Source organism: Leuresthes tenuis, unplaced genomic scaffold (genome assembly GCF_036924035.1).
Source record: "Leuresthes tenuis unplaced genomic scaffold, fLeuTen1.0.hap1 SCAF_3, whole genome shotgun sequence".
In the NCBI taxonomy this organism is placed as follows: domain Eukaryota; kingdom Metazoa; phylum Chordata; class Actinopteri; order Atheriniformes; family Atherinopsidae; genus Leuresthes; species Leuresthes tenuis.
In genome coordinates this window covers 17317078-17344786 of record NW_027325357.1, presented here as the reverse complement: position 1 = coordinate 17344786, position 27709 = coordinate 17317078, and the positions used below count along the sequence as shown (strand labels likewise).

Genomic DNA, 27709 nt, shown 5'->3' with positions numbered 1-27709 from the left:
AAGAAATACCAACGAAGAAGACTCTTGAGGCAGGAAGTGTATGTCCACCGATTCCATGTGTTACTGCTCACTTATCATTCATTCGTAAATTGGCAACGATAAGCAACTTATGTTTAGTGGGATACAGACGTCGTTTCGTTTTTAGGATTTAATGATTTCTAATATTTCCCAAATAAACCAAAGACGATAACAGGAGTGTCTTTGCACAGGCGATAGCTAGCCAACGTCGAAGTTGCGCTAAAGTTAATTAGAAAATTCAGCAACTAAACAGTTAAGTGTGCTGTTTGGATGAAAAGTGCAGTTGATACCAGGATGATCAAGGAAAACCGGTGGAACATACCGCCCAATGCTCCTGCGTGCATGGAGAAACATCTGTGCGCGGCTCAGTACAGAGCAGGTAGGAAAAAGCTGCTAGCTGGAGGATGCTGGGTTATGCACGTGGTGTCGCTACTCTGTTATCACTCTGTTTACGTTTTCATTGGTGTGCAAGCGCTTCGTTCTAAATGAGGTATTGCTAAAATTCCTTTAATTGTAAAATGAAATAATTATTCGGGGTCTGTGCAGAGGGCTAATGTTGGCTAATATTTCAAACGAGAAGCATTTTATCGCACAAATGTGTGCTGCCCCGTGAGCTCAACTCTAGGCTAACGGAATAGTGGCTCCTGTTCTATGAATTTGGCTAGCCTTTAAGTCTGAAGAAATTGTGAATGTTTTTATATATATTACAATTACTATGAATATATATATTTTATAGGTATTTTTTCTCTCCAATGGTTTCTTTTAACAGATGGTACCCTGCTGCTGGGCACCTCCAGCCTCAGCGGCAGGAACTGGCAGGGATCTGTATGGATCTACAGTGACCCTGAACAGGCTCCCAATGAGGGGTTCTGCAAAGCTGGTGTGCAGACTGAGGCTGGTGTCACAGATGTCAAATGGGTGTCTGATAAAGGAATTGTTGTTGCATCGGATTCGGGTAAAACATCGCTCTTTAGAAGCTGCATGGAATTCAAGACTTGAGGCTTGAATTAAATTGTGTTTCTTCGGCTGTTCAGGTGGCTTGGAGCTCTGGGAGTTGGCAGAAGACGAGCACCTGCTGGTGAATCGCTTTACCAAATATGACCACGACCATATCGTCACCACAGTGAGCCCCGTTACTGGAGCAAACAGTGCTGTCACTGGCAGCATGGACTGCCGGTCAGACTCTTTCATACATGCAAAATGGAGGAAACATTTTAGAGGAAGAAAATTTTAACATCATAACATGCCCAGCCTAAAGTACTTGTAGGGTTAAACTAGGATGGTATCTGGTGTCTGCGAAGGCTATGTCAAAAGTGTCGTGCCTTCATCCATTTAATGACCCTTCACTCTTATGTATGAGGGATGCAGCCATCCTCTGAGATCAGAACATCTTAAGTAAAAACTGATCATTCAACCCAAACCTGCTGAACAGCTAAACACATTGAAGAGCCCCTGGATTCTTTCACCTTAGGGGTTCAGGGTTTATTATAGAAAGTGTTTATTGCTTCTATTTTAGAATTAAGCTTCATGAGTTTGTGAGATCACCCTTTAATTGCTGTCTAATGACATAAAATCTTTTCTTTGATGCAGAATAAAAGTCTGGGATCTCAGCCAGGAAACAGTTGTTACAAACTACAATGGTAAAGAAAAATCTAGAAACCTTTTTTTTTTAATAATTAAAGTGTGATTTTACTGGGCATTTTTCTCAATAAATCAAAATGTATTAAGTTTTGATTTTGTGAGTGGAAAGCCTTTTTTAAAAATTTTTTTTAAATCCATGATAAAAGTTTTACATATTTACAATTAATTACAGCAGTTTGTTAAGTGAAGCCGTACATTCACTAACTGTCCCTTCCTGATTCTTTCCCTCTGCAGTTCACACACAGCCTGTCAGTTGTGTAGCCTGCAGTCCTACTGAGGAGTCGCTCTTCATTTCTTGTGGACAAGTATGATACTGATTGCATTCTTCTCTTCACAGCCTTACAACCCCGTCTGTCAACATTATTGTGTCAAAATCCTGGAGGTTTTTCTTTGTTTTGTTTTTTTTCCCAGCAGAGGTTAAGGTTAATCAGGGTGTTTATCAGGGTGTTGGTTTTATTTTACCCTGACTAATGGCTCTTTATTTATGGTCAATTTGATCACTTTCAACATGCTGTGTTTAGACGTATACGTATAGCAGTTGGTTCTATGGTTCTTACAGCATTTCCAAAGATCAAACCAAACCTTTCTTTTCACTGAACTATATGTTGAGTTCCACCAATGTTTGAAAATAACGCATCAATGTGGCAAAAGTATGACTTTTTAGTCACACACATTTGAAAGGTGACACTTTGGGTATATCAAGCAATTCTTACTATTTGTTTATGGGAGAAGTGCAAAACTGGATTCTTGAAATGAACTCAACCGGTTTCCACTGTAATCTGTCAGGACGGCCGTGTGCTGATGTGGGACAGGAGGAAGCCAAATAAGCCTGCTTCAAGAATAGGTAAGGAACCTGTTTCCCAGCTTGGACAACCAGGTGAAGGCATTTTACTGTAGTGTCAACAGTAATGGGAACAACTCATTCAGAACTCAGGGGCATACTTTAACATCGGCACAGATGGATTGAATTGTTTAATCAGGCCTAATAGACCAAATTTAGCTAAACAGGAACAGTTAAAAATCTGTTTTGATAGCATATTTTGTGAGTGCGTAATTAGCCACCCGCCTTTCTGTTATTTTTAACAAGAGTTGATCTTCTTGAGCCCAGAATCTGTTGGCATAATATCACATCAGTATGTAACTGCTGGGCTAATGCATCTTCCACCGCTGTCTTTGTGTTTTGTCTCAGATGTTGAGTCACCCAGCTGCTCTCCCACCACTGTCGCTTGGCACCCCCACCACAGAAGCACCATTGCATTTGGTATGGCCCACCGGTAGATTATCTATGGACAGAAGTTTGATTCACAGGCGCGGTGTATTGCTCCTAACATGCTCATTGTGTTTCAGGAGACGAGCTGGGCAGAGTGACGGTGAAGGATTTCCTGGGGACAGAACCAGCCCGGATTGAGAGCGTTCACAGCCGCAGAGTTAACGGTCTCGCCTTCTCCACAGACAGGTAATTATTCTGCATGTCAAAATGCTCCGACTGGTCTTTCATTGCTCCTCTACATAATTTTGACACCATTTGTCCATTCTAGTGCCTCCTTGCTAGCCTCCATTAGTGACGACTGCTCCCTTGCTGTTATGAACTCTGAACTGCAAGAAATGTGAGTCTCTACACTTAATGCTTAAAACGAGAACTCTGTCGCCTGCAACACAGAAGATACTAACAAAATATTCTTCTTCTATAGACTCAGAGATCGACGACACCAGGATTTTGTGAAAGGTGTGTGTTGGCGTCACGGTAGCTCCAGCGCCCTCACAACCGTGGGCTGGGACCATCTTGTGCTTCACCACACAGTGGGTCCAGCTGCTGCACCTCCCAGCCCCTCATCTTAGTTTCGATATGGTCACCTTTGGGGGAAAAAAACAAATATTTAGAATAACTACTTTGCCCCCCATTATGCCATGTTTCTTGAAAGTTTTTTCTTGAAATTCCATGCGATGTAATTTGGAAAAATGCATTTAAATGTCTCACTTTTTTTTTTTTTTTTTTTTGCCACAATTGGACTCGATCCACTTCTGTCAAACTGTATGACTTTGTCATGTGTTATTCCATTTGAGGCAACTTTATTGTATTTCATGATTTTACATTAAAGGTAACTTAATGCTCTCAGAACAATGTAGCATCCCTTTGTGGTCCCTGGACACTGACATTCTAACAACTGTTGTCAATGGTTTAAAAGTATTGGAAATGAGAAGAATTGTGTTTGAAATAAAGAAAAATGACGGCAGACCACATCGACTCACTGGGTTAAAATAGGTTTATAGGGAGCAGGACCTTCACCCAGAAGAGTACGGTTTGTAACCAAAGTGCTTTGGTGTATAGTACTATCAGTCATGGAAATGTATATATTTGCAATTATTTGAGGGATCTTTTTTAAATTGTTGGTAGATAAATTGGGGAAACTCAGTCTTGTGTTTGGTAAGGATTGCTGCAAACATTCCCTTTCACCACATTAACGTTCTTCCATATGTGCCGACAGAGAGTTGTGGGTGTTAATGTGAGAAGTGTGGGCAATTTGCCCAGAAATTAAGATTACACGCAAAGAGAAGCAGTTAGGTGTCCGTCCTTATCTGTGACCTGATTCTGGAGACGTAAGTTAATTATTTTCACATGATGGCACTGGCCCAGCTTAACATCCCTTCGTTTGCAAAATGACATGTACTTTTAACATGTTTTGGTAAACTTCTAAATCATCTGCAGCTAATCAGCTTATTTGTGAAGACTCATCTGTTAATTTAGCTCTTCAGTTAACATGCGTTAGGCTCCCGATTTGCACCTGTAGAGTCTGAGTAACGCCTGAACTGATGTCAGAGGCTACTTGCAGAACTGACAGTTTAAAAATGGGTGCATTGTGGGAATGTGTGATGAATGCGGTTCTGACAGCATAAGAATATATTATTGGAGAAAATGCCCAAAAACAAAAATGGTAAAAGACATCAACGTAATGTACCGAAGTTTTATATTCTACACATACACACAAATACAGTTATACAAATTACTGGTTGAATTTATTTCCAGTTACGAGTGTCTGGATGAATGTGACAAAGAACCGAGCTTGGAGATTTAGAAAGACAAACAAAAAAAAACAGTAAAATACAGAACTGCATCTCAATTTGAATCTTACACTGCTATGTACATCAATAATGTAACTACATGACTCTAAATCTTCCTGTAAATAACACGTAAATAGATACAACACTTCTTAGATCAATAAATATGAGACAGATGCTGGAACTGAATTAAATGACTTTGCACTAACACACTTCTATAATGGACATGTAACAGTAAGAGAACAATTAATTTACAGGACACATAATTACATCGTATGTTATGTATTGTATTATACAATAAAGATTACAGATAGATCCCTGGAAGACTTGCATATAATATTTAATTTATCTGTAGAAAATACATATTAAGTGAGAATTACGCATGCGGAACTAAGACCGATTTAAGGTTGTGGTTAAATGAGCAACATATGCAATGCGCACAAAACAAAACAGCACTTTAACACAACTGCAATTGGTCCATCCGACAGTTGCTTTAACAAAGTACATATTTACTCAAAAAGGCTAAAGAAAGCACTGTGACAGCATGATCTCCATGATTAACTGAGCATTCAACAATCTAACCACATTTGTGTCTCAATATCGCTGGTATTTTTTCTGTGTTGTACAAATTCCTGCAGATAAAATGATACAATGGAGTATAGTATGCACTGCTGCATACAAAGTAGCTGCATCTACTTGGGACAGACCTTTAAGAATCTTCTTTGGTAACAAGAGTAATGGGTTGTTTGGTTCCAGGCCGGATGGTGAAAGTCTTACCATGTTGGTACTTGGAATGGGTTCCATTGCTGTGAAAAGACAGACATTTTGTGTTTAAATACAGTGACCAAACACTGGGCACATTGTCTTAGAAAAGGGACGTGTAACATTTGATAGCTGTCAGTCCTACCTGGTGGGAGCTTTTACTTGCGAGCTATCATGAAATTTTCTGGCCACTTTGCTCTCCAACTCCCGCATGTCCAGAGTTGCTGACTTGCTGACAACGGGGTCCTTTTTGGCCTGTGGTTTGGCTTTTGGTGCAACAGGGATCTTATTGTCCTCATCAGACAAAGTGGTGCCCCACTCATCAGAGGTGGACTCGGCCTCCTTTGCTGGGGCCATTTTGTGGTCCATTTCCAACATCTTCTTTTGTAAGATGCCCAGAAGAGTGGCCTGACCGGGTGAAAGAGCGGGGGGTAGCTGAGCGGGAGCTGGCTTGGGCTTTGTCTGGACTTGTGGCTTTGGTTTGATGTCTATGTCAGAAGGTGGGAGTTTTGGAGGTGGAGGGGGTGTGTGGTTTGGAAGAGGAGCCGGAGCTGAAGCTGGAGCTGGAGACTGAAAGACAGGTGGTGTTGGTGCCTTTTTTAGAGGTGGATCAGGAGGACAGATGGACGGGGGCGGCTCTGTTATCTCATTGAAATCATCAAATTCTGGTGGTGGAGGGAGCAATGGGATATTTAACTCCCCTTTCAGATCATTATGCTCTACAGCCTGAGAAAATGAGGGGCTTTGCTCTGCACTCTGTCTCTTCTCAGCCAGGTTGTTCACAGTCAGGGATGAAGCGGCTTTGACCCCACTGAGAGCTGGATTGGAAGACTGGATCTGATCAGGACAGCTGGATTTTGCTGGAGTCTGAATGATCTGTGCAGGTTCTACCTGCCTAACAGACGCTTTGCTCTCATGTAATCTGTGTACTGCAGGAGTTAGAGAAGAAGATGAGCCAGACCTCGAGATGACATCTATCGAACTGGGACTTGGTTGAATGCTTGCTCTGGGCTCTTCACTCTCCTTGGTACTACCTTCCCGTGACAAAGAGTGAGTTGGTCTGTGTTTTTCTCTTTCCTTGGCTGCCATTAAGAGAGCCAGTGGAGATGTTGCATGGCCATCCCGACCACCGTGAATATCATTAGCCCTCAGGTTGCGTAGTTTACGATCGAGTACTGGACTAATGTTGCGGCTTTGACTTGGAAATACTTCAAGTTTGTCCTTGCTCGCCTCTGAATTGACCTGAACATTAGTCCCTTTCTGTGGCTGCTGAGACTGTGGCGGTTTGCTTATTTCCGACTGTGGAGAAACTGTGTTACTCACTTTCTGAAGCTGCTGAGACTGTGGTGGTTTGCTTATTTCAGACTGTGGAGAAACTACCTCTGTTTTAGCCTCCTTGTGAAGCTCAGGTAGAGGTGATTTAGAGGGTTGGATCATTTTTAAGTTCTCCTTCAGTTCTGGTGCATCTTTGGGAGCTGGTTTAGGTGGTGTAGCCAATTTAGGGGCTTTTCCATCCACCTGGACAAGCACAGGAACAGAGTTAACGGACCCAGAGTCTTCCAGGAGTAACATCTGCTTAGGTCTTGTGTCATGATCCTCATTTCCACAGAGAAGTTTGGTCTTTGGAACATTATAGAGCTTTGCTGTGTTTTGGGGATTGAAGGTGGACAATGTGGGTGTGTGCACAGGTGGAGGAGGTGCAGGAGAATGTGGGGGGGGGGCAAAGTTGGAAACAGAGGATAATCTAATGGGCTTTGGAGGTGGTGTCTTATGAGTCTTGTGCTGCCTTTCAGCAGGTGGCTGTGGTGGGGCAAATTTTGGATGCTCAGGAACTTTGGTTGGTGATGGACTAGAAATGGGTGTAGATGATGCAGAGCCAGAAGAGTAAGTAGATGGGGGGTTCGGTGGAGCCATTGGTGGCGGGTTAAGGTAGGATAAATCTTCCTCCTCCATTGACAGTGGTGGAAAAGCAGGTTTTGGTGCAGGCATAGAAGGAGGCTGAAGGGCTGCCAGGTCTGGGCTGTCTAGGTCACCCATGAAGTCCGGTGGAGGAGGGATAAAACTCAGGGGAGGGGGTGGAGGTGCCACTGAAGGAGGAGGAGGAACAACCAATTCTCCTTCCGCAAGGTCAGGCAGAGATATAACGGATCCATTGGACAACTGATCTCCAGAAACTACAGAAGATAGAAAAGAGAGAATAATTGAGAAAAGTCAAGGACATTTGTAACGGGAGTACTTAGTATGTTTTAGCATAAAAGTATTAAGAGAGAAAGATTTGGTCTATTCAAATACAATGATATCGCCACAATGATTCTGAATGTTATCATATGCTTCCATTTTACATAAAGAAACCCCTGATCAGCAGTGTGTGGAAATCACTGTTTCAGCAAAATATCCTAAAAGAAACTAAAAGACACTAAAGAGGATAAGGATTTTAAAGCCTGAAAATCAAGTGAGATGAAAACCTTAATCTTGTCAGCATTGCTAAACTAAAATTAAATGAATGCAAACACTCCCTTTAGGTAAATATACCCTCTATCTGGTACGGCTGTTTGGAAATTTTCTGAGAGCTTATTGAGCAACTGCCTGGACAAACATTCACCTGCCTTGCATTTCCCCTATTTTGATTGCTGTGATCCATCAACTGAGTCTGAGTAAAGGCACTACAAATTACCTCGGCCCTGCAAAGTTTAAATAACGCTATTCTTGCCTTGAAGGCATGTTAAACCAAAAGTAAATATGAAACTAGATTAGTTAGATGCTCACCTGAACCGTTGAGCTTTGGACCATTGGCAGGGGGGAGGAATGGGACTGTGGGAGTTGGAACAGCAAACCCTTGAAAACTGTCATATGAAGACTGTGAAAAAGAAATCAAACACCATTAGACTGAGCAGTCATAATGAGACTAGAAAGCGTACATTATGTTCTTCAAGAGAAATCCTTTTTTTCTATTTTTGCTTGCAAGATTTCACTCTTGAGGTGAACAAACCCGTTTTCAACTAGTACAGGACTCATGCTTCTTAAAAGAAATGATGCATTATTAGTGTGAACAGAAGAAAAGATTTCATGATTCTCAGCTCTTAGCATTATGAGGAATATGCAGTATGGCTGTTTACAAATGCCTCGTTTGCATATGATTTCAACAAAGACAATACTCAGCGTTCAGCTCAAATCAGTAGTAAAAACACATGACCTTAGCTTTTAGTTTCGTCACAATAAAACTGTAGGTGGAACACCTCACTTTCACATTCTTCAGTGATGAAGAACATTTAGTGAATCAGAGGATACACCTATTATTCTTTGCGCCGTCTGTTGTTGCTAAAGAAAATCGCAGGCCAATAAATAGATACCTGCGTGCCTGTGAGTAAGATGGAAAAAAAAGACACTGACAGGCAGAGAGAGGCGCCGTTCACTTCACTTCACGCAACCTACACCAAAATAAACACAGACTGTTGACATAACAGAGATGCTCGAGACTTAACAGAGTAAATGCCCTTCAGAAGGGCACAAAATCCTTTCAGCAACGCTTGAAATATTTTTATCACTGCATGTCTGCCGCAGTCCTCACAACAGGTTCAACAGTTCTGTGAAAGGGTCTTAGTAATGAGCTGGAAAGAAATCCGAATACACGAGAGCTTGAAATGCTGTGTTTCAGCTACATTAATGCTTTCTAGCAGTAATGAATCTAAATGCTACAAATCTAATCGACAAGTGTTTAATTAGAAAGCAACTGGACTTCTTTTCTTGGCTCACTTGTAATTCAAAAGGCTTCTTCTGTTCAAAATAGGTGTGACTGTCCCAGCAGCTTATAAGCCTGAAACTCACACAGTGGTGCTGGACAGATAACAGATCTGATACATAAAATAAAATTGGTCTAATCCACTGTAAGTGCAAATTCAGCCAACAAACCAAGTCCTCCAAAAAGTTGGACATCTTCTTCATAACACACCCTGAACTGCACTGTTTGCCTATAATCCCACTTACGTAGCTGCACATAGTGACACAGTCCAAGGGTGTGGCAGCAGAGATCCAGTGTGCGATCCAGTTTGATTTCATCTGCTCTGCCGCTGTGTGATGACTCACTTTCAGCTGTCACAGCAGTCAGAGGCGTCCTGCCCATGTGTGGGTGTGCCACGTCCACATGCCATAGAACACTCCCAAACAACAAGGTGAGGTGTGTGAACCGGAGCGCAGATGAGCTGTTCATTTGCACCATAATGAGATAATGGGAGTCATACATCTGTCAGTCGTACAGACTGCTAACGTGGAGCTAAGTTAAGAGGAGTCGCTCTCAAAACTGCCAAACTGTCACTTGTGTTTTAGCAGTGGAACCACACTGCAGTACATGATGAGATAGTTACACTTGCGAAAACATGTACGGAAAAGTATCATTGCGACAGCATAAAACGCTCCATTACAGATACAAGTCCTGCATTAAGAGTTCCACTTAAAGAAAAGTATCAAATTAATTCTGTCACATGAGTGTGGTGGATATATATTAAGTGATTATTCAGAAGGCTTTATCACATATTTCCATTAGGTCTTAATTTGTTATTAATTAAACTTTCTGTCATTACAGTGGAATGTGTCATTTCTTGTAACAATCTCTTACTTCCAATTTAAGACTGATTTTGCAGTTATAGCTTTTATATAATGTCCTGCCTCTATGGCAATATCACGTTTTCCTTGAGTGATGCCTCTCATAACAATATTGCTTTTCATTCACAGATAAGTGTCTTATCTCTCCCACGTGAGGTATCAATAAGGAAAGTATGTCAGCAGAACAGCTCTAAACTTAAACAAACTCTCCAAACCACGAACAGAATGCTCAAACCCTTAACAGGATGGTGAAGTTTTACTGAGATACTCACAGCATGATGCTTGACTGTGGGTCTGGCCCGAACGCTGGCAGTCCCTGACTCAAGGATCACAGGTGACTCCAGCACCAACTCCATATTGTCTGATGGGGGGAAAAAAAACACATAAGCATTTATATGATGCAGTAAGTTTTAAACCTTTTTTTTTATAGTTTTTTTTTTAGATGGTCTGTTTATCCACAAACCTCACGAAAAATCTGGCCCAAGAGAGGAAACAGATTCCTTGGAGTAAGGCCAAATCCCTATTGCCTACCACTTGACTCAACCCTCCAATTTGCAGGTATAAGGTGCCCCATTTCTTTAAGGGATCAAGGACTAGTGGCTAGCCCTGCAGCTGGGGAGTTGGGGGCCATTTGGATGACAATATATCAACACAACTCTCTAAGCCCAGAAAGATAAGGCTCCACCGTATCTCTGCAGTATCTCTGGGAGAGGAACTGGGACCGAGCCCAAGTCTTAAACATGCAGGTACTGGAACTGCGTGCACCAAAGTGGCTTTTTAGTGGCTGTTAGTCAACCTGATTATGTGCTGCGTGGTCATTTGTTGTTAACAACCAAATAGCAACACAAAGCTCAACAAGTTATTGCAGTGTTTAATTACAGTCTAATCTGCGATAAAGTGAAAGTTCAGTTACTTACTCATACTGGAAGCTTTGGACCCGAAAAATCCTCAAAATTTGAGCCAAGAATGCAAAAAATACCCTTTTTAATAGGCGCCCATATCAAACAATATTTATCTATACTCAAATCCCATACAACCCTAGCCACAGGCATGGGACAATGGTGACTTCAAAGAGCAATCGGGCAAAGAAACAGAAACTAAAATCTCAGCTCAGCTTAAGATACAGAAGTACAAACAGTGACAGTTGTGGGAAGCTGAAAACCTTTTCTTGAACTCGACTAAAACTGACGCTATCAGATGTCACTGGGGTTGAGTGGGTAAAAAAAACAAAAAAGAAAACCATAATCGCTGTTCATTCCAGTGTCTGTCTGTTTGTGACTGATGAGAGACACTTGTCACTAAGAGGCAATGAGTCTGTATGTTCTTTCAGCTTTCTTGAAACACTCGCCATCAGGGCTGCAAACAAAGACCAACTGAAGACTTTACAAACAAGCAAAGCGAAGCATTTCTCCTTCCATTTAATTTAGTTCTGGGACAAAATCATCACCATGTCGTTATGATTTACTTGCGCTTTAAAGCAAAAACATGTCACTCAAGAAAAATATGGGAACGACAGCAGAATGAAATGGCTGTGGTGTTCTAACCAAATCATTAGTTTCCCTATTGTGTCCGATCCTGATTTCAATAGACAAATGTTCTCTCTCATGTTGCGGCTTTGCATAGCAATTGCTCTTGTATTTCCTGTTCTCACCAGTGAATTGGAACTAATGTCTAATAGAGCATTGGTAAACTGATAGCAATTTGTGAACATTGTCCAGGGTTTCAGTTACCACGGTTACACATAATTTTACAAGACCTTTTTGTTTTTTGTAGCTGGCGTCTGCTTTTAAACAACACAATCTTTGTATTCAATTTAAAATCATTTAAACTCCATCTGAAATAATAACTGTAGTCATACAAGTTCATTCTGACTGCATCTCATACTTTCTCCTCAGTAGATGGAATTGTCATTAGTAATTAATGTGTATGCAGTGGTCTGCAAGATTTACATTTGCTCTCTGAGCATGTAGATTACTGATTAGATTAGAGAACTGATTACTGAAATGTACTGACATAGCGTAGCGACATAGCTTGCTAGAGAATTGTTCTTGTTAACAATCATCATTAAAAACAGGTGACTTAAGAATGACAACAATCCAACTCCTCAAAACACATCCTGTCAATTAGCAGCTACTAGCTAGAAGATGGCAGTCAGGTGTTTTCTCTGTAATGTAATAAAGAAACTTCCGTCACTTGCAACATTGGTGGTCGAGCTGAGATCTGAAAGGCCAGGAAAACTCACTGAGAAAACTGCTTGTTTGACACCTAAAAGAGGATTCAGCAGACTCTGAGGTGGTGGTGAACTGCTCTGCTGTGAAGCCACGTCTGCACAAAACCCCCCTCATCCGCCACCTTTCTTCTTGTGCCCAAAATAATAAAGGCTGCAAGCTGGCAAGCATGGGAGTGCATATAACGTGCAGGGCACATTTTATTTGTACCGGAAAAAATGGGTTAAATTAAACAGAGATCTTTGGGTTCAACAATCCAACAGATTTAGGAAGCAAACACCACAAAAGCTGAAGATGAAAAGTGAATGCTTTTGACAAAACGACTATGATCATAAACATACGCCCCAGACCACAATGGACAACCTCAAGAGATGCAAACTAGAGGTTATGTCATCACCTCGCGCTCTCACAGTCTAATCATCTTTGAAAAATCTGTGGATAAATCTCAAAAAAGGAGTGCGTCCAAGACACTTAAAGAATATCTAAGAGCTAGAAGACTGTTGCAGAAAGAGTGGGCAAAAATCCCTCCAATGAAGAGCTCAAAGACTCTAAGCTGGTTTGGAGAGAAAAAACTGTGTTTACCTGCCCAAGGGCGTGTTGCTAGGAAACTGCCCAATCTTTTGCTTAAGGTCCCCATTTGCTTTCTTTGATGTTATGAAACTGTATTAAATGGCAAATAAACGTAATACTACTGAAAATATCTCAGATATGTGTCTTCTTTAGTGTTAGGCTTTCTACTCACCCAGTTCATTCACATTTAGACCTTTTGAAACTTTAGCATGTAAATATGTCATGATACATATCACTTTTATCATTAAAGGGTACGCCACAATCACAAGATATGATCATTCTACTTTGTCTCTCTCTCTTTCATAATAACCACACCCAAACTGTATCAAAACACATCCATGTGTCATATAACTCAGGAAACTGCTGTTTTGGGTGTAAATATAAAATTCTAGCTATCACAGTTTGGACATAAGTGAATGAAATTCAGATCAGAGCGAGCGGGTCAGTGTGGAGTCTGATTTGGAAAGTCACCCAGATTATCCGAGGAGGGACACTGAAATTTAAGAAGAAGAATAGTTTTGGTGGCACCTGCCGCATCTTGTTCAAAATCTTTTTAAAGTTCTAGCAGAGGAATAATGAAAACACCATTTAAGGCGCACTTATGAGCAGTTTTAACGTAATCATGTGTGAGTTTCTCAGAAATGGGCTTTGACATGGTTGCTCTTGTCAACACCAAGTCCAAAGGTCATGTTGTCCCTCAGTAAGTCGATCGTGCAAACAGCTGTTTACTCTGCAGACTGCAGTATTTGCCTGACCAGTCGTGTACTCACCCATGTCCTTCATTTTGACGTTGGTGTCGAAGAGAGATTGGTTCTTTCGACCCAAAAAATGCAGCGATCCCTTCTTCATTGTTATTGTTTGTGTGTACACGGGACTCTTGGCTTGGGCGGGGATCACTGGCTCATTGTGGTCTGCAGGTAAATCCCAGGTAAAACGCAGGCGGAGGGGGCTGCTCTTGACTTTCGCGGCAGGTGCACCACCGGACCACAAGTAAACCTGATTCCAGTGATTTGGTTCAAACTTTTCAAGACGCACGGAGAAAATGGAGCAAACTCCGCCCTCTAGCCCTTTCACAGCGCCTCCCTGTTTCTATACACTCCCAGTGAGCCGCAGCAGGTGAGATCAAGCTCTCCTTTTCAGCCACATTCCAACACAAGCCTCACCTGTGGTCTGAGTGATCGGCTTTAAAGCCTCACTGCGCTGTACTCTCACGGCTCAGCTCCAATTGCCGTGAAATTACTCTGTCATTGTGATCTGCACTTCAAACAAATGACATATCTGCTTAACTCACATTATCAGTAGCACAGACTGTTTTTTTCTTACATGACTTTTGTCTTCACATGATGTGAAGACAAAAGTCCAAACAGGATTTTATTAGAAGCGTCATCAGTTTTGACTGCCATTGGGCATGAAGACGGTGGGAAATGAGTTGCCTTTTTTCCGACTTTATAGATGAGAAACAAAACATTGTCACTCTTGTCATAAAATGATGTCACTCCGCCAGACTGTAATAAAATACTTTGATTTACATGCAATCCCGATTGTTGGTGCTTAGACTGTAGACTAAGAATTAAATCACACTTTACATACAAAAACTGTCATCTGCTCATCAAATTAGATACATTCTATCTCTCCAAACAATATAAAGCAATTAGCTTAATCCACTTAGATGAGCAAAACTTGAACAGTACTATTCTGCCAACCTTCGTGGTCTAAAACAAGCCTCAACTAAATGAATCAGTGACTGTCATATTTATTCCTGAAGGTATTTCATATATTAATATTACAAATGTGGGATGACAATTTACACATTTCAAGAATGCAGCATGTAGTGAGTGCAACATTTCTGAGTTATTTAAATGCCATGCTTTTAATGACTTAATAACAAGGTTGTTTAAGTATTCATGCTGTCCAGTAAAGCAGGCAGTTTTTGCCTTCCTTTGGCTAAAGTGTTTCTATTAAGTGTGTCTGCTGCACCTAAACCTGGTTGTCCCCGAGACAAACCACACTGGTCCATCCAGTTCCTCCATCTGTTGTTGGAAGTCATTACACGGCTTTAAATGAAATGCAAAGAATGTGTTAGCAAGATCCTTGAGTGTTTTACCTGTTTATTGTCCTGAACATACTGTACACACAAGCAGTAATAGTTATGCCTGCAATGAGCTCTTTGGCTCATTTCCTTTATTCAGTCACTAATTTAGTTACTAATTTCCACATTTAGTCATTCAGTGGGGACATTATGTTTTGATTTAATTTCCCACGACCTAATAAAGCCATTTAAATGGTTAATAAAGGTTTTATCACGTTTTGTTTAAACATAACTGCGTCCTGATGAATTAGCAACTTCTGCTTTCTTCTTCTTTGTTCATAAAATAACGTAACAACAAGTCATACCCATCCCAAGCTGCACATTGACTAAATATAACACGAGTGTGAAGACAGTGTACATTGCAAAATACCTTTCGTGCATGTGATAGCAACGTAAAAAAAAAAAAGACTGAAAATAGTTTTGCATTCCATTATGATGATGAGAAGTTCAGCTGGAACAGGAAATGAAACTGTAGATGAAATCTGAAACAAATTTCTTTTGTGGAGGAATGAGACAGCTTCATCTTTGTGGATAAAAAGCAGTTCCACTAGAAACCAGGGACACTGTTTCTGGAAAGAGATGTTGCTGACAGATTTTCAGTGATGTATTACTGATAAATGCTGCTTTCAGATTGTCATTGTTGTGTGCTGTCCGTCCGATGGACCTGCTTTCATGTCATTTTAATTTCATCAGTGATTTATGTTTGTTTATGAATTCACTGCTGGTTCTGCACATTGTTCACCTCAGTGTTGAAATGTTTCACCTGACAATGCTTACATTGCTGTCTTGTAGTTGTTTATATTTTATTATGTTTAGTTATTTATAAGTGTAACATGTGCCCAGTGACAAAGATGAAAATAAGTCAAACTTCTTGTGACTTCATATTAAGCTTTGGTAACGTGCATTCTCACTGTTAAACTACTAAATGAATAAATAAATTCTAAAAAAAGGCTTTTTTTCCCCATTGAGTGATGGAAGCAGTAAACTCAAACAAGGCAAATCAAACGCATGCAGCTAAGAATCTAAGTAAGAGCTCATTTTATAATGTTGGCCTTCTGACTCTTTGGCAGGCTGTAGCATTTTACTTACAAGTCATTTTTTTGTCAGAAGCATAAAATGGATCTGCTCTGTGATGATGTAGTAGGAAGTCTGGTGACTGCTATTATTTGTGAGAGAAGATGCAACTAGTGTAAAATTACAGCGTCAATGCAAGGGATTCAACAGTAATATTGCATCAAATGTATAGAAAAAAAAAGCTATTCTTAACATCATCCCACCCTTGTCAGCATAGCTGAAATCCTTTGGTTTCCGTATCTAGGCAGTTTTTTCTTTTCTTTTCTTTTGAATTTGACTAAATTAATATGACAAAATTGATTTGAATGATTTGGAGTCTATTGGACTACTAGGAACTGGATTATAATTGTTTTACACTGGACTGTATCTTTCACATTTGTTGTCACTTGGGGATTCAAACAAAAGAGCTTATTTCAGTAGTTATGCCTGTATTATTAGTACACATAAATGACTCCTGATTTCCTTCACAGCTTCACATGTAGTTGAAAACACGTTGAGCTTGACTGTATCCTCAACTTTTGTGGGATGCTCGCTCTGTCAGGTTGGTGCTGAGTGGAGAAGTGCAGCAGAAGCTCTGCTGGGCATATGATGTAGTGGAGGCAGTGATTCTTTTTTTGTAATGATTTAGGTGCACTCGAGCCTACATTTCATGACAAAATGTAGCTTTTCGACTTTAGAAAACCCCTAGTACAGTCCCGAGAACCTGTGAAAAGTTAACACAGAGGCCTCCCCTCAGCCTAGTGCTGTACACAAACCCAGCACTGACATCTGCTGGTGGGAAATATATCTGTCAGTCCATATTTGTGACTTTATAACAGTCTCTTTCTTTTTTGTATGCATTGAAATTAAACTCTACATGTTGCTGAAAAACTTTATACATGTTTACCTTTAAGTGGGTTAGAAATCCTACCACAAGAAGAAGCAGACTCATTCATTTCATTAACTGTACTTTTCACACCTCTGTGACTTTTTTGCCTCCTTCAGCTGTGTTATACTTTGATAGAGTTAAGATTGACATGCAATGGGTTTAACTCATTCATCATTACACGATGAGTTACATGAATTCAATCCATCACTTTAAGCGAATAAAGTAGCAAACACCTGTCTCTTCTTTTCCTTTTTTCATTCAAATTGAATCAAATCAAATTTAAACAGACAATTTAAAAGAACAGACAAATATATAATGGCGAGAAAACAAATAAATAAACCCAGAAACCCCACAAGGACCCAGTAAAGGCATCCCCTGGCATGTCTAACAAAACAAAGGTAGAGTAGAGAACCAAAAAATACAAAGGACACCTATGTATCAGAATGTAATCGTCTCCAATTGTTTTTATGTACTGAAAAAAAATGTCTAAAGAGGCCCTTGAGTTGTCGCCTCTTTAACAAACCATGGACTAATAAAGATGCCCTCTAGATTATTACTATTACGTAGTTCACGACGTCCAGAGATTTGATCATGTCACAGTATGTCAGAATAATAATAATACTGGCAGCCGTTATTAGCCCAAACTCAACGACAGAAAATGAACATTTTAATACATGTGGTGTTTAGGATTTATCAGGAGGGAGTCATAGGAATTACCAAACCACATCAGCCTGCAAGACTTTAACTCAGAATGGCGTCTTTGGGACACATTGCTGCGTTCTGTGCAGGAAAGGTCCAACCTCTGTTTTATATTTCCAACATCAGTGGTCCTCCATCAGCTTTAATCTATGGATTCTTGTTGGAATGTGGTATTGTGACTTGTTTGCGTGTAATATTCAATCATTTAGACAATCTTGTAGCACTTCTTCTAACCATCCCTTATGGTCTTAGGATATGACTAAATAGTTTCCACTGTATGAAGTATGTAAAGTGTTTCAAAATAAGTCATATCAGGACACTTTAAAGAAAAAACAATCTACTTAAATTCAAGTCCAAATCAGTTCAATTCAACTACTATATAATGCCAGTTCATCTGTCCGATTCGATCTCACATTTTTCAGGTTTTTTCAGGTTTTCTTAAAGGTGAGGAGGGTTTCTTCCTCCCAAACAAAGGCTGAATGCTGAATGCAAAATGAAGGAGCCTGATAGCTGGAAGCTCTGCAGTCCATTTTGTTGTGTGGCCCTGTAAAATCAAGCAGCAAATACAAGGAAGCCCTCCTCAGAGGTTTTTCTCATTAACATAGACAAGTTAGGTAAGTCTAGCCGTTTTTGATAGCTATGTTTGGCCTAAATTTACTGGCCTGAAGGCAAAACATAGATGTTAAAAAAGAAAAATCAATCTGAATGAGTGTAATAGAAGCATTCACTTTTTATCATCAGGTGGTCAATTTGTAGCCCTTCCTGTTAGTCAGATTTGCTGTATGTTAGGATATCTTGAACCCCCCCATTCCCACACAACCATCCCCTACAGGCCTTAACAACGACCAGTCGTCATCCCTAAAAATAAACACACACACACACACACAAAAGTTATTAGCATCACACACGCGGACGCCGGCGCATTATGCTTATTAATCCGATACTAGCTAAAAATGAGTGATGGATGCAGACAGGCGGTCTGCAAAGTTTCAGGGTGTGGTTTGTTTTGACTCATGGCTGTCAAAGGATCGCCATCAACCGTCCACGTCCACCTGCATTGTGCCACTTTAAAGAGCACTCAGGCTTTTGTTCTTCTAAATGGAGACTCCCAGGTCTACCTGCTGGACGTGTCGAGTCTATAATAAATCACGTCTGCACGTGGCTATCCTTACGATTACAAAGCGAGATGTGACGTTCGTAAAAAAAAAAAGAAAAAAAGAAAGAAAAATGACAAAAATCAACGTAGCTATAAACAGAGAGTAAAAGACTCGATGTAAACAAAACCACAGTAAATGTTTCTATAACTGTTCGTGTCCGGTTAATTTGGGTCCTATTCTCCTCTGGACTGGATCGGAGTGGAAATGCAGGAAGGTACGTGAGGGAAAATAAAGCGTCGCGTGCACCCACCACAAACTCACCAAGTTGCTCAGAAAAGGTGTGACACCGGTGTGACGTCACCATGTACCTGAGTTTCGGTGCAGAGGAATACAGGAAGGGAGGAAGGACGGAGCCGACAGAAAAACATCGGTTCCTCAAAGTTGCCGGAGGTAAGAGTTTCTCTCGGTGTTTTTAATCAGTCAGCCTCGTCGAAATTGTCATCGGTTAACTTTGTTCAGAGTAGATCTGCGGGGAGTTTGGACTCAGACAGGAAACTGTCGGTTTTGTTCCCAGCTGTTGGCTCACAGCTTATTAAGGACAGACCTCAACAACTTCCTGCTTGGGCTTAGGTATGTTTGCCCCCTCGTAATTGTCGCGTTTGGCTGCTCTCAGTTTAGTTCGTTTTATTGCTCTTTAAAAAAACGATAAATACTTTATTAAATGATTCGACCTGCAAACAGAGGCATGAATACGATCCATTAGTTTCATGGTGACGTTTTGCTGTTTTGAAATCTGTGGAGAATCCGGATTTGCAGGATTTGGGTAAACTCACAATGCTGCAGAATTATTTAGTGTACTAACAGTCAGTTTGAAAAATGACGCACGCTTCCAGGCCAGTTCAGTGTGAACCGACCGTTTGTCTTTTCTTTTTCTTCTTTTTTTTTTCATGCCAGTCAGGATGTCAGTCACCCCTCGACGTGTCCGCCTCAAACCGTGGCTCGTTGCGCAGGTGGATAGCGGACGATACCCGGGTCTGGTGTGGATCGACCGTGAGGCCATGCGCTTCAAGATCCCATGGAAACACGCCACGCGACACACACCCCAGCATGAGGATGAGGACACCATATTTAAGGCAATGTCTCTTTGACCTCAGTGAATTCAGAAGTCCATGCAATTGTTTTTTGTTTTGTTTTTTTTTTTTTAGCAGTGACAAATCTCGGCATAAGCCATGGAGGCTGTTGGTTCAGGATTTAGTCTGTACTTGTGTTGCTGTTTGCATTGTGACATTGTTTCAGTCTTTTATGAGACTGCATGCTGAAAGCGATGTACACTGCAACCAGAAACCTTTCTGGACATTTCCCAAACAATGCACCTGTGAGACGTGATGACACATTAAAAAAAAAAAAAAAAAAAAGTCAGTGTAATTGATCCCTGCATTGTGTGGAATTGTTTCTTCAGGCGTGGGCTGTGGAGACCGGAAAGTTCCAGGAGGGAGTTGATGAACCTGATCCTGCAAAGTGGAAAGCCCAGCTTCGATGTGCCCTGAACAAAAGCCGAGAATTCAAGCTTGTCTACGATGGCACCAAAGAGGTCCCCATGAATCCTCTGAAGATATATGACGTCTGCGACATCCCTCTGCCCTTCAGTAATCAAGGCAAGCAAGAGCTGCTTGTGTGTGACTCACTGTTTCATGGATTTTAGGATTTGTCATCTTGAATGGCTCCTTCTTACCCCACAGCCTCCTCAGACGCAGGTTCTCGGACTCCAGATGATGATGATGGTGATGATTTTCCTCACACACCAGATTCGCCTCCTCCATACCCCTCCAATGGTGAGTGAATTTTACTCAAGCGTTACCACTGGGTCAGTATGACGCACTCATCAAGCATGACAAATAGACACATTTGATTGCTGTTATCAGTTGATAATTTTCTCTTTTTAAATTTTTTTTCTTCTCATTTAGGCACCAGTCCATCACCGCTTATAATGTGGTCTCCAATGGGGTCAGAGTCATCCATGCCGCCTCCCAGTTGTCCTCCGTCAAATGAGGTTTGGCCTAAAGAGGAGCCTGCAGATGTGGAGATGCAACCGACACCTCTGGTTGACATGCCTGCTGCTCCTCTGCCCGATCCTTTGCTGCAGCCTCCTTCTCTACCCGACACCTTGTTTGCCTCTCCAGAAATGTGGATCAGTTCTCTCCCAAGTGAGTGTAGAAATCCAGCAATTAAAAAACTATTTGCTGGATAACCCAAAAGCAACTGATGAGGTTGTCTTGTTATAGGTTAAATCTTGTGTAGATGAGATAAGAGATAATTTTTTGATTAGAATTATAATCTACAGTCAGTATAGAGAGAATGCACAGTGATTTCAGGTATTTCATATTTAAACTTTCACAGTGAAGTCTGGGGTCATGGTTTGCTTTCGTATTAACAAACAAAGAAAAATGTAAATCACTGCTTTTGGGTGGACTGTTACTATAAATGAAGGCATTTCTTCAGTTAAGAACTTCAGGGATTTTAACATGTTTCGCCCCTGTTTCTGACCCAGTGACAGACCTGGAGGTGCAGTTCCTGTACAGAGGGAAGGAGATGTGTCCCACCGTGAATGTGAGCAACCCGCAGGGGTGCAGGCTGTTCTATGGAGACCTCGGACCCATGGTTAACCAGGAAGAGCTGTTTGGGCCAGTGAACCTGGAGCAGTTACGCTTCCCAACGACAGAGCACATTACCAATGACAAACAGAGGGTCTTCACCAGCCGCCTGCTGGATGTGATGGACCGAGGTCTGATCCTGGAGGTCAGCGGCCACGATATCTACGCAGTACGTCTCTGCCAGTGTAAGGTGTACTGGTCCGGCCCCTGTGCTCCAAACCCAGCTGCACCAAATCTCATAGAGCGGCAGAGGAAGGTCAAACTCTTCTGTCTGGAGTCTTTTCTTAGTGGTGAGTAACATGTTTTTGCTGTTTTTAATTTAAAAATAAATCAGTAGTAACTTAGAAAGACGAGGCTGAATAAGATGTTCTAAATCCAGATAAGAATATTGAAATCCAAATTATATTATATTCTATCACTTTTTGTGAAATACTTCATAGAAACAGACAAACATAAAATGGCAAATAGCCAAACTTTACCAAGTTTCCTAAAATGTGGCTTAGTGGTTTCTGTCTGTTCTTGCAAAAAATCAGGGAAGAGCACATTTCTACACCTCAGCTCTCGCCTTTTAGGAGGGATAACCTTGGCTTTAGAGAGTAATTCATATAAATTTCTTTCCTCAACGTACAGGTGTGATAGCCCACCAGCGTGGCCAAACACCAAACCCTCCTCAGTTTGAAATCAGCCTGTGTTTTGGAGAGGAGTGGCCCGATGGAAGACCCAGAGAGAGAAAACTCATCATGGTCCAGGTAAGAAATATTGGCACGTTGTAAAGTAAACCCAAGAATTCAAAAACGCTCTACAAGAATAATTGGACCATTTTCTAAACATTTGCATTTCAGGACAGAGTTTCTTTTTGCAGAACATGATTTTGTCAAAAGAAAACAATATTTGTATTTGCTTTATAGCTAATATTTGGTGGAAAAATTAAAGAAAGCTGAGAACACTTGTGTGTTGCAGGATTACAGTGACAACCAACCACTGTTCTTACGCAGCTCTGTTTTTGGGTTAAGGTCATTTAGTCCCAGCTCATTTTTGTATTAGCAGTTCGCAATGCTGGATATTTACACAAGCCTAACCTGCCTGGGATCAACCTGTAATGGGTCATTTGTGTTACATGGCTGCTGCAGATGCACAGTCTTGGAATGGTTGACATTCTTTCTACTTTCCAGGCCTCGAGCAGACCAGTGGCATGTTTCAGTGTTTGTGTCAGTCACAGTGCGAGAAAGATTCTTAAGTTAACAAATGTTAGTTTGCTTAAGAAGACAGCATTGCTTAGCTTGAACCACTAAGTCTTTAAATATGTAGAAGTCACTGACTGACTGTCTGTTGATGTCTCTGATTGTCTGAAGTCAGTCAACTTTAATTTTCCCTGCTGGTGCTTGTTCTCTCCATCTTAGTGCCAAAGCACAAAGAAACACATGGGTACAGTTTTCTACAATGAGTGTAAGACTTAAGAACCGACACTTTTTCCTTGGTGCCGCAACACTAGGTTTTGTCACACAGGGAAATGAATTATGAATGATGGCGAATGCAAGAAAATAATGATGGTAATATCACAATGTTGTGAGACAACGGTGAGTGCAGATGGACAGACAAAACAGAGCAGCACAAAGCAGCTTTAAGTTTTTCAAACCGGCCAAATTTAAAATGACAAAATCTGTTGGTTATAATTTAGTTAAGTTATATATATATATATAAAATAAATGTATACATTATTTTTTTTTGACTGACCCAGTGTTTGACCAATGAGCCTAGTTGAATTCTGTTTTTATTTAAACATCAACCAATTATTTGAAGGACTGGATTCTTATGCCATGTGAACTACACCACTGTAGAGGATGTTGTTACTGTGACTCAAATTCTGACCCTCTTATTCCTCGCAGGTCATTCCTGTGGTGGCCCGGATGATAAATGAGATGTTTTCTGGAGACAGCACCCGATCATTTGACAGCGGCAGTGTTCGCCTTCAGATTTCAGTCCCAGACATCAAAGACAACATAGTAACCCACCTTAAACAGCTTTACTGTCTACTGCATACCCATCAGGGCCAGGATGGCTGGGCTTTGCCCCCTGGCTCAGGCCTGAACATCGCCCAGGCCCTGCAGACTCAGTGAAGCGGCCCACACTGTGAACTGATGTGTATCTGTGTATTTCACACTGCTACTGAGAGTTACCAACTGTTAGCAAAGAAGTACTTATCTGTAATCCTATTTAGAAGTGTGCACACTATACTCCAGGATTCATACTTTTTTTAAAAAATATATTTCTTTTAGGTAAGACTGTGCTATGACTATGCCTCTGTATATTTGAGAATTACGCCTTGAATCCTTCATGTATCTGTGTATAAACCATAGTCTGTTGTAGTGGCTTCAAGGGCCAAAGTCCAGCTTTCTGCAAGAGAACATTTAACATGGTTAATGAGTTACAGATGTTGACCTGTGCCTTTTTTGTCTTAAATCCACAGTGAGTCAGAGATTATCTGAATATCCCAAAGGCTATCGGTCACAAAGTACTGTTGTCTACAAAATAATACTTCTAACATGGGTTTTGTATCTTGGAAAACATTCTGGCAGATGTAAATTAGAAGTATAAATGGCTATGGAACCCCCCCCCCCTTACACTTCATACATGATTGGAATGTCCACTGTCCCAGCTGTGATCATCATCATTTGGTGTATTAACTTGTTATAACGCATGGACAGATTTTCTCATAATGTTTGACCAACAGTTCAGCCATTTAACTTTTCCTTTTACAGTTGAGGATATTTGAGTTATCATATATTTTGTTTTAAGCCACAAGTTGTAGCCTTTTAGTGAAACAGCATTCAAATACATGTTTCCTTTTAAATGAATTTCACTGCACTTTGGGTGCTGGATTATGTTTTATGGTTTGTTGAATGTATTTACTGCATGGTTATTTTATCAATAAAAATGCTGAAAAGGGTTTTTTTTTTTGTACTAAATAGTTTCTTGCTAAGTAGCCTTGTGCTGCGGCTGACAGACATTCATTGCAGGAGATGAACTGCAAGTTATGACTTTCAGATATGCTAATATGCCACAGTTGACCTTGAGTGGTTAATTGGAACAGCATCAGGCCTGGTTTCAGTACAAAATGGAATAATTTGTTGTAGTTCAGAGAGAAAAACTGCAGGTTCTGAACTGTTGAGTCATAGGAGTACTATTTAAAAAAATTTAAAATACGACTATACAAAATGTGTGAAGATACAAAACCATTTCCAAAAGATAAAAAATAAAAAAAAAAATTAAAAGACAGTGATTTGCAAATATCATAAACTAATATTTTATTCACAACAGAACATAGAAAGCATATCAAATGTTAAAAGTGAGACATTTCAATGTTTCATGGAAAATTTTTGCTCAATTTGATGTCTCATAAAAGTTGGGGCAGCATCATGTTTACCACTGTGTTGCATCCCCACCTCTTTTAACAACAGTCTGTAAACGTCAGAGAAGTGAGGAGATCAGTTGCTGGTCCTTTGGAGGAGCAACGTTGTCATCTTTTTGACTGATGTAGGATTCAAGTTGTTCAGTAGTGCTCGGGATTCTTTTCTAAATTTTAAGTTTCACAATGTGCCAAATGTCCAGCATCCAGATTCTTCTGCTGTGAAGCCGGGCTGATGTAAAAGATGCAGTATGAGGTTTAGCATTGTCTTAGTGAAATGTGCAAGGCTTTCCCTATAAAAGATGTTGTCTAGATGGGAGCATATGCTGCTCTGAAACCTGTCTATGCCTTTTAGCATTGTTGGTGTTCTCCAGATTTTCAAGTTCCCAGTTCGGTAGGCACTAATGCAGCTGGATCCAGCTGGATTTTGAACCGAGTGCTGATAACAGGCAAGGTGGTTCCTCTCCTCTTAAGTCCAGAGGATGAAGAGTTCTTGATTTTCAAAAAGAAATTTCAATATATCTGACCACAGAACAATGTTGAACCTCTGCTTATCTTTACTTCTGAGAGACTCTGCCTCTCTGAGATGCTCTTTTATACCCAATCATGTTATTGATTTACCAAATAAACCAAATTATTTTCCACATGTTCTCCAACTGTTTCTTACTGGCACCACTTATGTTTCCAGCCTTTTGTAGCCACATCACAACCTTTTTGGGACGTGCTGCCGCCATCAGATTTCTGATTCATCAGATTCTCCCTTTCAACATTTAGTGTTTTATATGTCCTATTGTGAGTAAAATATTGATTTATGAGAGCCGCAAGTCATCGCAGTCTGTTTTTATTTACATTTAACACAGTGCACAGTATATACATATAAAAATATTTTTTAATATATAGTAGAAAAAGTTTGTAATGGTGCAAAAAAAAAATTTGAAAAATACATGAAAGATTCATAAATAAAAATATATTTCTTCTCATAATTTCAACATTTTTAAATGTGCTCATTTATTGCTCATTTTAGCTGATTTCAAACTGCATCTCCAAAGTGAGGTTGTTCAGTTGGTTTCATTAATTGTGTTTCCAGTCATCTAACAACAAATGCTTGCAGTCCAGTGAGTCCATTCTGTTGTCAAGTGTCTATTCCAACTCACAAAATAAATGCAACATATCTACCAAAAAAGAAATGAGACAGCATATAAACTATCTGACTAAATGGCCATATTTGAACTACGATTATTTGATACTTGGACCGCTAAATTCTGTTAATTAGAAAAAATTATGTTGATACATAACAAAACAAATGGATGAAGTAAATAAATGTAATCATAATGTTTCGGTTCATCAATGAAAGCACATTTTTTCATGTTTTTTTCTTGATCAGTTACATCTTTTATTAAATATTTTTTGTACAGTAATATTTAAAGATAATACTTATATATTACTTATATATGTAAGATAATGTGAAAGGGCAACGATACTCTGAAATGCAGTGTGAATGGGGGATAATGTAGCAATGTGGAAATAATTACTAATCAAAGTACAACCACTGTGTCATGGTTGTTATTACAGCACAGCTTTACTTACAGTGTTGCAGTACTTAAAGCACTGGAGCTGTGATTTATAACTACTGTTTAACGGGCTAAACTGCTGTGACTTTTATACTTTGTTCCATACCCACTGTTTCTGTTGATATTCTGAATGTAAACCCTGTTGATTTTCATTCAGTTCATGGCTGATTTGTGAGATCCTCTGAGCTAAAAATACCATGCTGTACCTTGTGCTGATTACATAACTGAAGAATTCATCCTGGTTAATGATTTGTGATGTGTGATATCATCTCAGGACATAGAAGCAGAGGGCCGTGAACAGATACGGAGTCCAAATAAGTCATGTTTGAGAATCGAGTGAGAAAACATGTACAGAGATGTAAGTTAAAAGTAAATGTTGGTATTGGCGTCAAATACAGTTGTGTCAAAAAGAAAATTCACGCTTTTTCCATTCTACGGTTTTACGTGTCAGGAAATGATCAAAAATAATCTGATCCTTAGCAGGAGTTTAATTAGGTAAATACGATCGTGATTATTATACCATGTCATCAGATAGAAAAGCAAGCTAAAATCCAGAAGCAGTGGGTGTAAAAACTTGGAAATAATAATAATTAGAAATAATGAGTAAGAGGCAGACAGTTGCTGCAGATCAATTGCACTTGATTATCTGATCAGCATCAAGTATGAGCACCTCTACAAAGACAGAAGTTTTAACAGTTTCCTGGTCTGAAGCATCCGACCATCAGCTGAAATTTGATGCCAATACTGAGCCCACTGCTAAACGGAGAACACTTACTGAGGAGGCTGAACTCTTTTAATGTGAGGAAATAAATCTTATGTCATTTTTATTGCTCATTTATTGAAAGTCATTGAACATTCTCTTTTATTTGTTGTTTCAGTGTTTTATCTTTCAGGGACAGGAATTCTCTCATCAGCATTGTAAACACCTGCTGTAAAATGACTGGGATCAGGCACAGAGACCTGTGTTCACTAAGGGGTGATCAGGTGGTTAAAAAGGCCAAAAACAATATTAACAATCACGATCACATCCTGGCATCTGAGTTCAAGATTTTCACACAGTCTGGAGTCCATCCTTCTAAAGTGAGAAAGATTATTTACAAGTGGAAATCTTTCAAGACAGAGAAATAGCAACAAAAAAACAAACAAACAAACCCAGAGCTACATCTCAGACTCAACAGGCCTCAGTTAGCATGTTAAGTGAAAGGAAGACTGAACCAGTAAGACACCAAATAATGACGTGGAGTAACAGGAAAAAAGAACGAGGATGCTCTGGCTCATTACTCAAATGGAAAAATCATAAAATGCAGCCTGATATCACTATATATAGGTTCTCATTTGAAGCCCTGGAAACTACGTAACAATGTGATTTCATAACCTTT

General features: G+C 40.2%; 3 protein-coding genes across 7 annotated transcripts; 2 read left to right on the top strand and 1 right to left on the bottom strand.

The window, feature by feature from the left end:
* On the top strand, nucleotides 1-3781 carry wdr77 (WD repeat domain 77). The gene is made up of 10 exons (XM_072382213.1): nucleotides 1-397; nucleotides 788-973; nucleotides 1053-1194; nucleotides 1609-1658; nucleotides 1894-1964; nucleotides 2446-2503; nucleotides 2849-2920; nucleotides 3007-3115; nucleotides 3198-3266; nucleotides 3351-3781. Exons 1-10 carry the CDS (start codon nucleotides 289-291, stop codon nucleotides 3496-3498), a joined length of 1014 nt encoding a protein of 337 aa, XP_072238314.1. The 5' UTR covers nucleotides 1-288; the 3' UTR covers nucleotides 3499-3781.
* Nucleotides 3782-4608: 827 nt separating this feature from the next.
* On the bottom strand, nucleotides 4609-13948 carry LOC140303444 (uncharacterized). Its single transcript, XM_072382212.1, has 5 exons — nucleotides 13646-13948; nucleotides 10350-10438; nucleotides 8245-8335; nucleotides 5624-7652; nucleotides 4609-5522 (listed from the first exon to the last, which is right to left on the bottom strand). Exons 1-5 carry the CDS (start codon nucleotides 13722-13724, stop codon nucleotides 5426-5428), a joined length of 2385 nt encoding a protein of 794 aa, XP_072238313.1. The 5' UTR covers nucleotides 13725-13948; the 3' UTR covers nucleotides 4609-5425.
* A 5109-nt stretch (nucleotides 13949-19057) lies between these two features.
* On the top strand, nucleotides 19058-24298 carry irf6 (interferon regulatory factor 6). Of its 5 annotated transcripts, none has more exons than XM_072382207.1 (8): nucleotides 19058-19152; nucleotides 19657-19835; nucleotides 20162-20357; nucleotides 20442-20534; nucleotides 20667-20906; nucleotides 21251-21643; nucleotides 21984-22102; nucleotides 23240-24298. In XM_072382207.1, exons 1-8 carry the CDS (start codon nucleotides 19065-19067, stop codon nucleotides 23468-23470), a joined length of 1539 nt encoding a protein of 512 aa, XP_072238308.1. In that variant the 5' UTR covers nucleotides 19058-19064; the 3' UTR covers nucleotides 23471-24298. The 5 variants fall into 5 exon arrangements, with proteins under 5 accessions (XP_072238308.1, XP_072238310.1, XP_072238309.1 ...); XM_072382209.1 differs by having other exon boundaries at nucleotides 19069-19332; nucleotides 19661-19835; XM_072382208.1 differs by having other exon boundaries at nucleotides 19069-19332.
* The last annotated feature ends 3411 nt before the right edge of the window (nucleotides 24299-27709 follow it).

Bases quoted from the DNA above. Each gene is read 5' to 3' on its own strand.
- wdr77 (XM_072382213.1), top strand. From the start codon at position 289: ATGAAAAGTGCAGTTGATACCAGGATGATCAAGGAAAACCGGTGGAAC. The intron at 398-787 runs GTAGGAAAAAGC...TTCTTTTAACAG, and splicing joins CGCGGCTCAGTACAGAGCAG to ATGGTACCCTGCTGCTGGGC. The intron at 2,504-2,848 runs GTAAGGAACCTG...GTTTTGTCTCAG, and splicing joins TAAGCCTGCTTCAAGAATAG to ATGTTGAGTCACCCAGCTGC.
- LOC140303444 (XM_072382212.1), bottom strand. From the start codon at position 13,724: ATGAAGAAGGGATCGCTGCATTTTTTGGGTCGAAAGAACCAATCTCTC. The intron at 10,439-13,645 runs GTGAGTACACGA...TCCCCCCATCAG, and splicing joins CGTCAAAATGAAGGACATGG to ACAATATGGAGTTGGTGCTG. The intron at 8,336-10,349 runs GTGAGTATCTCA...TCTTTTTCACAG, and splicing joins CCACAGTCAAGCATCATGCT to TCTTCATATGACAGTTTTCA.
- irf6 (XM_072382207.1), top strand. From the start codon at position 19,065: ATGTACCTGAGTTTCGGTGCAGAGGAATACAGGAAGGGAGGAAGGACG. The intron at 19,153-19,656 runs GTAAGAGTTTCT...TTTTCATGCCAG, and splicing joins GTTCCTCAAAGTTGCCGGAG to TCAGGATGTCAGTCACCCCT. The intron at 20,358-20,441 runs GCAAGCAAGAGC...CTTACCCCACAG, and splicing joins TCTGCCCTTCAGTAATCAAG to CCTCCTCAGACGCAGGTTCT.